The 12,910-nt window shown below is 31.8% G+C and overlaps 1 protein-coding gene across 1 annotated transcript in view; it reads right to left on the bottom strand.

Annotated features, from left to right (window-relative positions):
• LIN28B (lin-28 RNA binding posttranscriptional regulator B) overlaps positions 1 to 5,079 on the bottom strand; it is a 122,236-nt gene extending 117,157 nt beyond the window's left edge. The window contains exon 1 of the mRNA XM_077780079.1: positions 5,046 to 5,079. Within this exon, the coding sequence (XP_077636205.1) occupies positions 5,046 to 5,079 (34 nt within the window). The remainder of the gene's footprint in view (positions 1 to 5,045) is intronic.
• Positions 5,080 to 12,910: the final 7,831 nt, after the last annotated feature.

Raw genomic sequence — 12,910 nt, 5'->3', positions numbered from 1 at the left:
TTCACACAAACTAAAATGTGGGGGATTCTGAACCTAAAAGCTTTGAAAACTCACAGAATGCACCTATTTACACGCCGTCCCCATATTAAACAACTAATATAAATTCTTACTAATTAGTACAGAACAAATAAATGGGTATGTGTAAATATGTTTTCAGCTGTTTGTGGCAAAAGGCATCAATCAAGATTGATCAATTTGGAAAGGTTTTTCGTGTTTATTTCTTTTGTTGTTTCTCAGGAAAGGAGGCAAAGCTTTCTCATTTTCTCATTTTATTTACTTTGGATAGAATAACCATGTTCCAGTTGGTGGGGAAGAAAGCAAAAGTGTAAAAATCCAAATGATTTTGCAAGAGTAACAAAAGCTCCAAGCTCTCAAAAAAATTATTTGCTAACAAAACATTTTTAGGCATTATTTTAATAGTAGAAATCAACTGATTGCACTGACCTATAATGAAGTAACTTTAATGATGGCATTTCAGAGGAAACATTTCACATAACATGAAATAAAAAAAATTTAAAATAAGTTCTGTTTTATTATATTTTGAACGAAAGAATTACTTTTAAAAATCAACATCTGGTAACAGAGGAAAATAATCTGAAAAAGAACTCATGTAAATTGAAGGGAAGTGTTATTATTTATATGAAAGTAATCACAAAATTCACAGAACAGTATAGTTTGGTTTTGTCACTCACACACATTTATGGTAAACAATATTGATCTGTTAAGTTTATTTTTAATTAGAAAATAGTGTAATCACAAAATAAAAAACAACACGTAGAAAGATTCTGATTTTTTTGTGTATGGTTAAACTTTATGTAATTCAAACCTATAAATATATAAATATATATATTAAAGGTGTGAAATACCATAACTGAAGTACATTGAATGGTATGGTTATGAGATTCAGTCTTGCCTGATTGGGGGCCTCCAGTATTAGTGGAATTAAGGTAGGGTTCACTGGACTGGTCACTGGTGTCAGAGGTTATCGACTCATTCATTTCCTGAGAGGGACATCAGCCTTTCAAGTTGTGTAGAAGGCTTTTTCCAACTGGGAACTTGGAGAAATCCTCTAACATTCATTCACAAAGAGTTTAAGTCAAATACATTTACATACCTGGGGGAGGGAGGTGGGCAGAAAAGAAAGAGGGAGAGAAGGGAAGAGGAAAGCATAAAAGAGGAGGAGGGGGGGAAACTGGGACGGGAGAGAAGTGAAGCAAGGAGACACAGACACAGAAAATACCACTATTTTGGGTATGAGGTACTGTCATTTAAACAGATTCGTCTTTTCTGCCTACCTCACCCCCAATCTTTTGAGCCTAAGATCCTTCTAATAAAACTGGCCATAATCTCTTTAAGCTCTTAGAGTGCTTCTTTCACATAAAATAGTCCTATGAATCTCCTAGAATGCCTTCCAATTTGTCACCTTCCTGAAGTCTTCTGGTTTTAATTTTTTTCTCATTTCCTACTTGTTTTTAGTGCCAGAAAGACCTGTGCTTGACTCAAAACGCATGTTTTATATTTGTGAAAGCCAAATGTTTAGTGGCTTGATTTATCATAGTTCTTTCAAAATGTTTTAAAAATGCGATCCGGTAGCTACAAAGAATCATCAACGCACTGGGGAGAAAAATTAAGGAATTAACCTTTCACATGCCCGTTGGTCATCACAATCTAAAATTTCTCCGTTTAAAAAACGAAGTACACATTTCATTGACCGTTTTCTTTTCTCTTCTTTTCCTTTTAACTCCATGAGTACAATGCAAGGAGCCCAAAGAGGTGCCAGAGCCACCGTCGTTGTCGTCAACTATAAGCAATGAGTGACTTCTATTACGGCAGAAACAATGCTTTGGTTCTTCTTAAAACTAGGAGGAGGGGCCGTGGCACTGCGGCGAGAGACTCCACCCGCGCTCTCCTCCAGGCAAATAAGGCTGGGGTCTGCAGCCCTGGCGCTCGCTTCGCCTTCGCAGCCGCGCGCCTTCCCGCGCAGCCCGCCTCCAAGGGTCGCCAAGACCCCCAGGCCAGCGGATCCGCCCTTTCCCTCCACCTCCCGCCCCAGCAACTTCCTCTCCCTTCTCTCCCCAGTCACCTTTCCCTTATTCATCACATCACCACCCCCTCTTTAGAAGTCAAACCCTTCCAAAGAAGGCGGGTGGTTTCTCACTAACAAGGGGCGTTTAAATTTGTCCTTTCGTCCCCAAAAACACCAAACAAAAGAAACCCTTGCCTTCACTATTTTGAAGGCAACACCTGGCACAACTACTACTTTTACTGCCTTTCCAGATGTATACAATTTATAATTTGGTCCCTTATCTGTGACAGATCACAGTTTCCCCTACCTAAGAGAAGTGAAGTCAAGGNAAAATTAAAATGGAGCTGTCTTCAGACAGACCCCTGGAGCCGTCCTTTCGGGAAGCCAGGAAAACGTGGCGATGCGCCTTTGGAAGATCAGGAAAAGAATTCTACGGGGAACGAGGTTTGAAGGGCAGCCCCGGACGATTTTAGGGACCAGCTCTCTAGCCCCGGGATGAGGTTTCCCGCCCAAAAACTGCGGACCCACACGTCGGGCAAAGTGTTCCCGATTCCTCCCACCCACTGCGTTTCAGCAAACCACTGGCACTGCTGGCAAATAACTTCTTGAAATTCTTACAATACGTAGTCAAATGAAAGAGTACTCGCCTGGGTGCGCTGGTCTTATAGCAGAGGCACTTCAGATTTGGGGGGGTATTTTGTTTTTGTTTCCAAAAAGCAAAATTCCGTTCTCATTTAATTTCCTTATCAGGAAGCAAAATGCTCTGGCTTAAACACAATTGTTCCAATTTGAGAATTTTTACACAGCTGTAAAACTCTCTTAAACTTTTCCTTTAAATATCTTATTAACACATTTCCTTAGTTATGATTAAATTATGGGAAAAAAGGAATGCATTAGCATAAATTTTAAGTTTTCCAGACAAATTGCCTTCATATTTCAAAAACAACTTTCTTTTTTTGGTCAGTTATGTTTCAGCAAAGTAGTCAGAGCAACACAATTAATTCACAAAGGGGCATTATTTTAAGACCCCCCATTTTGTAGAAAGTTTCTTGTAAAAAAAAAAAAAACTGGAATAGAAAAAGTCCTACTCTATTAACATACTTCTCCCCCAACGAAAGGGAGAAATATAATTTTTTTACTACTCCTAACAAATATTTTCTGAATTGTACTCAATACTTTCTTAAATGATTTTAAGTGGAACAGCAATTGAGTTTCAAAAATCATTTAGTAATAAGCATTACATTATTTTGCTCAAAACAGCACAAAAAGAAGTTTCATGTTTTATTTGAAAAATGAGTTCATATTTCTTACCTGTACTACTTAAACATGTAGTCTTCATAATATAAAGAAACTTTTGCAGTGAATATTCTGTCTGTAGAAACAGCACTAAATAACATTAACATACAATTCCTTCCCTGTCTCCCAAAGCAATGAATCAAAGTTTATTCTTTAAAACTTAACCTCATCAAAATAAATAAGAGTGTGGACTGTTTCCAAGTCATTTCTTTTAATATCATCACTTTGGGCTTATCTGGGAGAAGAGGACAGGAAGATGGAAAAGGAGAAGGAAACGAAGAGCAGGAGTAAAAGATTAAGCAAGTGAGAAGAAATCTTCAGGTTTTAAAGATGCCTGTGTGGGAAGCAAATCTATGAGAAAAAAAAAAAACACAAAACATCTAACTGGAGGCCACAGGCACCTGGCTGGCTCAGTCGGTTAAAGCGGTTAGAGTGTGCTACTCTTGATCTTAGGGTTTTGAGTTCAAGCCCCACATTGGGTATAGAGAGAATACTTGAAACAAAATTTTTAAAAAGAAGAAGAAGGAAAAAAGGAAACTGAGGCCAGAGTTCTGGTCCCATTTTAATGACTCTATGACCTTAGGCCAGTCATTGAGCTTCTCTGGGCCTCAGGTTTGTAACGTGAGGAGGCTGAACCAGTCAATGTTCAAGTCTTTCAGTTTACATGTAATATCTGGAAATAACCTTTCTTTTGGTCAAAGTGGAATCTCTCCCTTGGCCAACCCTCTTTTAATCACAAGGAAACAGACATGAAACTTTATTGCAGTCACTTAACACATTGGTGTTAACATTATTTATCAACAGAAAAGAAAATGGTCTCTGGGCAGCTTCCAATCTGCCCCAAGAAAAAAAAATATAATCAATAGTAAGGGGCAACTAGGTGGTCAAATAAAATAATGTAGTAACTTTCCATAATCTTCTTTTTCATGATACTTAGTAAGAGTATCATCTCCATGTCAAAGGATTCACTCTAGAAAAAATAAAGTGTTTTTCAAATGGCAAAGCCTCCCAGTGGCTTCCTCATTAAAAATTTGATTTCTACTAATTTCTCTTGCTACCTACAATCCTATATTTAATAAGCTTAATAATAAAATAACATCTTTTTATTTGTACTTATTAATGCTCACAAACTTTGACTCTTAAGTGTATTTTCAAAACAGTACTAATCAAGAGTAGATACAAGACACCAAATTCAGCAAAGCAGAAGCTAAAATACTAGATTATTATCAAACAGAATTGTTACTGAAAAGTGTTATAAACTTTCAGTTAACTTTAGTAATACAAGAAAAATATATATCAAAAGTCTAGGTTTTATAGTATACCTAAGTAAACAAAAGGATATTTATTTTTTAAAGTGTAAGTTTAAATTATCAAAAGTTCAAATGATTTATTTTTGCAGTATAATGAGGAACAAATTTGGTACATGTTCATGAAAAGCAAAATAAATGGAGCTTCCTAAATTAAGAAAATTCCCTAATTCCTTGAAAAATGTTTAGAAATCAGGAGGAAAAGGAGTTAATGAGACTATTTCATCCATGCAATTCTGGTGGGAGTATCAGTTTGTAAATGAAATCATCTAAAATACAGCAGGATATGGTACCCATCTTGCCCAAGTGGAGAATTGCTGAGGGCTGTCAAGTTTTCTTATATGCCCTAGTAATCTTTTCAAAACATTAGTCAAGTTAAATATTTAATTTGGGGGGAAAAAAAAGGACAGACTAACCTGGGGCTGATGAAACCTGGTTGAATGACCTCATCGTCTTCTGAAGAACCTAAAATCAGAGAGCTCAAGTCAGTACTACATTAATTGCCTATTTAATTGCCTCTTCTTCAGTTTAATGGCTTATTAGAAAGCAATAAAATGCCTAGGTGTTTGACTCTGTGAAGTGACCTGTAAATTTTTTTTTAACAATTTAAGACTCACCTAGCAAAATCATATACCCAATTGGCATAAATTCGCCTTTCATTCCTATTACAGGACATTTGTTTACAAAACAGTTTACACAAGACTATTAAGATTAATCCTAATTGTTCAGGAGTTAATTTCATGAACAGTACAGTTTTAAATTTTTTTAAGTTTAATTTTACACTGTAATTCCAAAATCCCATTTTTTAAAAACCAGTTAAAAAAATAAACCTAACCTACAATATTTTATTGATGAGCTTAATTGACTATTCTCTTCAGATATAGTTTAGAAGATAAGTCATGTGAATCTATCTAATTGTGGTTCTATAGCATTCATATTGGATCCATTACATTTGAATACTTTGTGAGAAAAAATAGTAGTACACTTAATCATTAAGTACATTTAATTAACACTTTATAATGTGTATGAACCCAAATTTTAAAAAGAAAAATCAGTTGTTTCAAAAATATAAGTACTGATGTTTCTAATATAAACATGGGCAGATGTCATGACACAATAAAACTCGCAATAAAGAGTTGCCCAGTAATAAGTATAGCAATTGGACGAGAAACTCCTGCTGGCAACTGAATTATCATTTTTATCCTGGATTCAGAATTATTAAGGTTTGAAAAATAGATTGGTTTGAACGTGCATGCATTCACCTGCTACCATCCAGGGTTGTCTTTCTTCCCTTAACTAAATTTTACACACTCAATCTACTATATCAACTCACGAAAAATAAACCATTATGTGTAAATTCTTTAAGTTGCAATCTAATTGTCTTCTCAAAATGAAATGGAGGCTTTTCCAAGTGTGGAGTTCTACTGAATGGTGACCCAAGAGTCATCCTACAAAGGATGACAATCCCACTGAGTGCGATTTGAAAAGAATAGAGGAATATTGTCAACAAAAGGCACGTGAACCTCTATACATTAAATCCTTCAGTTATCCTGTGTTCACAACCAAAAGACAATGACAGACCTCAATGTCAAAAAAAAAATTCATTATTAAAACTTATTGAAATACAGCTTTCTTTTATATTGAGTTTATAGTTTTATTTTGTACATTTGGTTTATGTAGATGTATATTTAAATATTACACATAAACTTCAGCAAAACCCTCTCATGTTTTCCTATTCCAGTATCCCCAGCCTATGGTTAATCTTCTCTATCTGCTTATAGTTACGGAAAAGTTCAAGCCAACATAAAAACAGTCAATAGGGATTCGTCAAAAATTTTTCAAATAATTAATATAAATTATTATAAACGGTAGACTTAATGAAGTGAAAATCACAAGGTGGAAGAAAGTTAGCTAAGTAACACTATAAATTTGAGTGATAAAGATGTTCAGATCTTTCACTATCCAAACTTGCCATATGATGTTTTTTGGTTACTGACAGTTTTAATATTATCATCCCTTCCAAATAAAAAGAATTATTTCATAGACATTAATATATTTCATTGATGTTAAGTAACAGTTTGGAACTTTTCAAAAACAAGAGTAGGTAAAGAAAATAGAATTAAGTATAAATGTGGCTATTAAAATCATCTAATGTTTACTGAACAACTATTTTAGGAATGAGACAGGTAAATATTAAATGTTCATATGTTCTCTATAGGTGACTATTTTTTGACATGAAGTAATGATAAAGAATAAAAAAGGAGCCTTTAAATGCACGGATACTCCAAAAACAGTTTTGTAATTTTATACATGGGTATTTTCATTTGATACCATAATTTTTGGTAAATTTTAGAAAACAAAAATCTAAAACTGGTATCCTAAAGTAAGTTTCTCTGCCCCTTCACTGGAATAACCCCGACTCATCATTTAAACCTCTGCTTAGATCTCCTTTTCTCATTGTTCCATACTGAACAATGCCTCTACCATGTAATACCGTACTGTAATTGATTGTGATAACCCATGAAAATGTTCCCTATCCCAAATTGATGCTATGCTATATAGTGGTGGGGGTGGAGGGTGTTGCATATATTTAGCTCACCATTGTGATCCTAGCATTCTTTAGTATTCAATACATATGTTTTAATGAACCAATGACTTAAGGAATTTCTGAAACTCAGCTGACTATTCCTAGGATGCCTTTTATGAATTAAGTGGATTTGTATACAAATTTTCTTAAAACCATATTTTCACAAGAGAATCTGATAGGCAAATAATCATTTGTTGCAAATGTAAATGTACCTGTAAAGTGATTTCAATAATTTTATTTTCAATATACATGATTATAAAATTACTTAACTTAGAAACTACACATTATATTCTTAGATTTCATGTTTCCTCCTGTAAAAATATGTGACCATATTCTTCTCAACTACTTTCCATATTGCTGTTAATCCACTGCTGTATCTATTCAATGTAAAAGAAAGTGTTTACTATTCTGCATTATATGCTGTAATTTCCTTAAAAACTGTCAAGTTATTAAGCCCAAAGAATTGAGTAGTAATAAATAAAAATGCTACTTCATGTTACTCAGAACTTTATTTCAATTCAATTTACATGTTAGCTTTTACCTCTAAAAAACAAGTTACTTTAAGGTGGAAAAAATAATTTAGCAATAAAAAACATTCACTATCATAAAAGGAAAATTATGTCATTATTCTCACCACTACAATTTTTCAACATTTAAAAAGATATTTAAATAACAAATTGTTTCTCATATTAGTATTTTCTAAAATAATATAAATGTAACATATATTAGTTTACTAAATAAAATACTCACTTTATAGTTTATAACAAAAATTAATCTATTTACAATATGTTTCAATTGTCATTGAACTAAATACATCTTTTGGGAAGCAAAATAGGCAACAATGTGACTTTTCCTTAGAATATATGGGAGAAAAGGTTTTAAATGACTACTTAAGATCATAAAGCAAACATAGTACACAAACACCAGAGTAAAACCTAAAGCAAGATACTACATTTACTATAACTTAAATACAACATTTACACATTTGAAATAAAATACCATATGTAAAAGTTCAACATTGAAGTTAATGTGTACTTTATGAAAATGTTTTCTTATTCTGTCCTCCAAAGGAACATTAATTATGTTATATCCCTTCATTATAATTATTTTTTTGCAATTTAAGTCAACAGACTAAATTCAAATACTGCCTTAGCAGAATCAGAATAAATCATTTTGTAATTTAACTCAAAATCCTACTCTAATTGTAGATAAAACTGAAAAAGCTATATTATGAACTATATACAGATAAAGCAAAGTTAAAGAAACAATTTACTTTAAAGTAAAACAAATATTTACATATGACTTTATACAGTTGAATAGCCATAGGTATTGGAATGTTAACACAGGAAACTTAGCATTTACTAAAATATTTAGAATGTTATCTTAAGAGAAAAATATTATATTACTTTAGGAAAAACATTTTTAAATTGCATTTTTATATTTATGAAGTTAATTATAATACATTATTTTTTATTATTTACAATACATTATATAAACACTTAAACTGAGAGGCTAACATTTTTAATACAGCTGAAACAGAGATCAATTTTAATTTCTCATCCATTTATAAATTGCAATTTTATTGGTTTCACATAAGATATGAGAAATTTTACCACTGTCTTCAAATACTATAGTAAAAAAATATTCTAGAAAATAAAAAAATTCAATGAACAATAATTTAAGTCAACTGGCAAGCTGTCAAGATTATTTAAAGGCACTGACTATGGCACAAATGTTAATTGGTAAACAATTCTTTAACTTGAATGTGAATGTAGTAACACAGTTAAGGCACAGCAGTTGGTTTTGCTAATGCAAACTGTACTTTTCACCTTAAGAAACAATAGTTTTATATAATAAAGCTCATATGAGTCACTGTTGAGGTTTCACTGAATAAAAGAAAATAAAAATGACAGTGGTTTTAAAGAGTCAAAATAATGGCAAAATTCCTATCTTACTGAAGCTAATCACACTTTCAAGGCCCACCATAACTGTAAGATGAAAACTTTAGAGTAGCTTTTGATATGGTAAGCAAAAATGACTTAAACCTGAACAATTCTGGTTAATTACAGTGTTAACAAGACAATTTTATTTGATAATGCGTTCTAAGTTTTAATATACAACATTAATATGTTAAAATTTTATATGACAAGAGATTAACAACTAAATGAGAACTTTCAGTGCATTTGAAATAGTTTCAATAAACATTTTAATATAATAAAGATCAAGAAATGTTTTAGAGGCTGTTCACCCTTATATCACTGCCAGTGACCTGATAGTGTAATAAATGTAGTACTAAGTAAAAATTACAGGATTGAAACTAGCAGAAGAGATTATATCAAGAAATGAATATAAAAAGATATTATACCATTTACAGATTTTTTCAAAAATTTAAAACTGTCAAAAATATTGTCTGTTTTCAGTCTATACAGTATAGAATATTTTCATTGAAACACAGAGTTTGAAAAAAAATGTTACATAAAAGAATTGTTCAAAAAATATAAAAGTTGCATTTTGGCTCTTGCATTCCCAAATAAGAAATAGTGATTTGAAATATGAAGCAAATTTAAAACATGTTTTTCCACCATTAGAACTGGTCACTCAACACTAAGTCCTTTTTTCTATATAATTAAGCTTTGTTCAGCCCTGAAAAAACTAGAAACTGATTACTTGAAAATGAGCTGCATGCCCTTTGTCCTGGTTTATCACCTTTGACCCTTAATTTGATGATCCTGCATATCAACCCATTCTATTTTTAGGAAAATAATGTCAAAGTTCTATGCCTAAAATAGTACTTTTCACTGAAATGTTAAATGTATTACAACATTCCTTTTCAGGTAATTTCTACATTGGTTTCACACCAGTGTTCGTTTCATATACTGTAGAACATAGTAATATCATAAGCAAGGACAGCATGTTGTTCATTCTGCTTCAAACAATAGAAAATTTCCTCAAAGTGCTAAATCAAGATCATTATCATTTCAAACTTTATATTTTTCTTTTTATCTAGAAATTGCTTACATTTTTATTGTTTCTAAGAATGTATTTTCAGTGATTTCTAACTTTATTAATTCCAATAATCATATGTTTTGATGTTGATTATGATAGTGCCAGAATATAAACCTAAATAAAAACAACAAATATCAAGTTCCTACTCAAACTTACAATGGTATCAACAAAAAGTGTAATTTTTGAGAGAAATCATTGGTTGCTTAAGTTGGTTTTAAAATCTTGTCTTTATCTGCAAATGGCAGCTTTCAAAGAAAGGGAAAAACCTCTAGCATTGACCCCATTGATTTTACTGACATTATTCAAAATCAATTTTATACAGTAAATTAATATACTTTAGAAATAACATTTCTCTATTACAATTTCTGGTTCATTTCAATGCAGCTGAATGCAAAGAATATATAAAAAGTATATGTGAAATATAATGTATACATTTTCTACAGTGATGGTGCTACTTGAACCTTTACATAATTTCTGTGTACAGTTTTCAGTCAGATTTAGCAGTGACCAATATGGCTGTCTTGGTTCAGCACTATGGTCAGCGACTTTATAGAGAGTCCTTGTGTCCAAGAAATACAACACAGTACACATACACAGCAGGCAAGTTACACTCAAACCAATGTGATTCTCGATTTCATATATTTCTAGATATGTTCAAATGAATCAATCCTACATTGTTTAACGTAAAGAATTTTCATTGTTCTCAGTGGCAAGCTAAAAATTCTTTTTTCTCTTGTACAGGTTCATCAAAATCAGTACTCATAAAGAAAATACAGTCGTTTTAAAAGGCAAGAAAATTAGGTACAGGTTCTAACCATTTAAACATCAAAACTTTGGGCATATGTGGACTTAAAGATTTTTAAAAGGAAGTAAGATTCCATTAAAAATTATTAAATAAGAAAACTCTTTAGCTGACTGAAATTTTCCAATTTTTCTTTCACAATCAATAGCTTTAAATACTTAAATTGTTTCATGTATGAATCTCCACTTTTCATTTTTTAAAAATTAACTCAACTATAGACTAAGATAAATGTTTACAGGTCATTTTCTGACTGGAGATTTCTAACATAGTCACCAAATTTGGTAGTTATGAAGAGTACTTTAATCATTTGAAAGAGACATCAGTCCTAAACCCAAGGACTGCATATATGTTTAATTTAATAACTTATTTTTCCTTTAATCATGGTTTATAAATTACAATAGCAGTGTGTTATAAATACCAAAAAAAGTTACATGATCAGATAGCAAACAATATCAAACTATCAGACAGGTAAGATCTGTTTAATCTTCTTTTTCTTCAGGGTGAATAGGAAAAAAAAACGCTTTAAATCCACTATATTTCCTAAAATCCCGGTGTTTTTGAAATTTACATGTGTAGCACACTTTAAGGCATTCTGAAGACTGAGTTTGAGCACTGCCACATTAACACTCAATCTGCTTCACTTACAAAATATAGTTAACGGTATTTTCCCCCCATAAAAGATTTTTTTATTTAAATCCTGATTAATTTCACAATAAATTTTTCATTGTTTCTGAAAGATGTTTGGCACAGATATACAATAAGATCCTACAACTGGACAAGGATTAATGATCCTTGAATCATTAGGTTCCAGATATGTTAATAGAGAAGCACCTATATACAGTTCTTATAATCAATATGCATTACAAACTGATCCAGATACTTAAATGCTTGACATTTTGTTACCAAGCAAGGATTAGCTGATCCTATTTATAAAATAGAAAAGTCAAATAAAGGATTTTGTCCATTTGTAGTATCTTCCCCTCCCTACCAAGTACTAGAAAGAGGCCTGTGTGAGTTTAATTTCCGAAGGTGTTTAGTAAATTTAGGCATGCTGCATTGTCCTATTTCATACTTTCAGAGATAAAGAATTTGGGAAGCAAGAATTCTCCCTAAATGGACAAGGGTCTAATTATTAATCTAAATGGAATATACTACATATTAACTTATAGTATGACACCTCTATCAAATATGTGCAAGTCCATTGCAGAAAAAAGGTACAAATTTCATGACAAATAGACAAATATTTTGAAAATCACATAAACTGGCATACATTTCCAAGAATTTAATTTTAAATTGTAAAGTTTCTCTTTAATCTTTTGTAAAATTGTGATGCTTCATAAATTATTGTTGGACTTAAAAATGTGTTTTAACAACAAATGCATTTCAAAAAGCATTTTTGCATCATCACCTAGCATTATGATAATTATTACTATGGTAATAATCTGGACAAAGAAGGCAAAGAGGAGGAAATTTTTTTTTGATCAGAGTAAAATTCACTGAAAGTCACATTTTCCAACAACATTGTACGATGTTTTAAATTCATTCTAGTATTAGTTTCCATGAATAATTTTAACTTCCACAGTGTGACTAAGAAATAAAAACAATAAAACAGAAGTATAATTTTTTTCCCTTGCATTAACAATTGTATATATAAAAATCTTCACTGAAGAACTGTAATCATAATCATACCTGGTAACCTTAATAAATCTATGGATGAAAACAAATTGACAAAAAGAACAGAAAGGAACTCAAGGAAACACAGGAACCTAAGATTTCAGTCTGTGTTACATGAAACAATTCAAAATGGCGGACTATTACTTACATTTAAGAAATTTCCGCAATGAGGACACTAAATACATACTGTAAGATGTTACTCGAAAACACTC

The sequence above is a fragment of the Crocuta crocuta genome, unplaced genomic scaffold, assembly GCF_008692635.1.
Source record: "Crocuta crocuta isolate KB4526 unplaced genomic scaffold, BGI_CrCroc_1.0 scaffold147, whole genome shotgun sequence".
In the NCBI taxonomy this organism is placed as follows: domain Eukaryota; kingdom Metazoa; phylum Chordata; class Mammalia; order Carnivora; family Hyaenidae; genus Crocuta; species Crocuta crocuta.
This window is presented reverse-complemented; position numbering and strand designations above follow the sequence as displayed.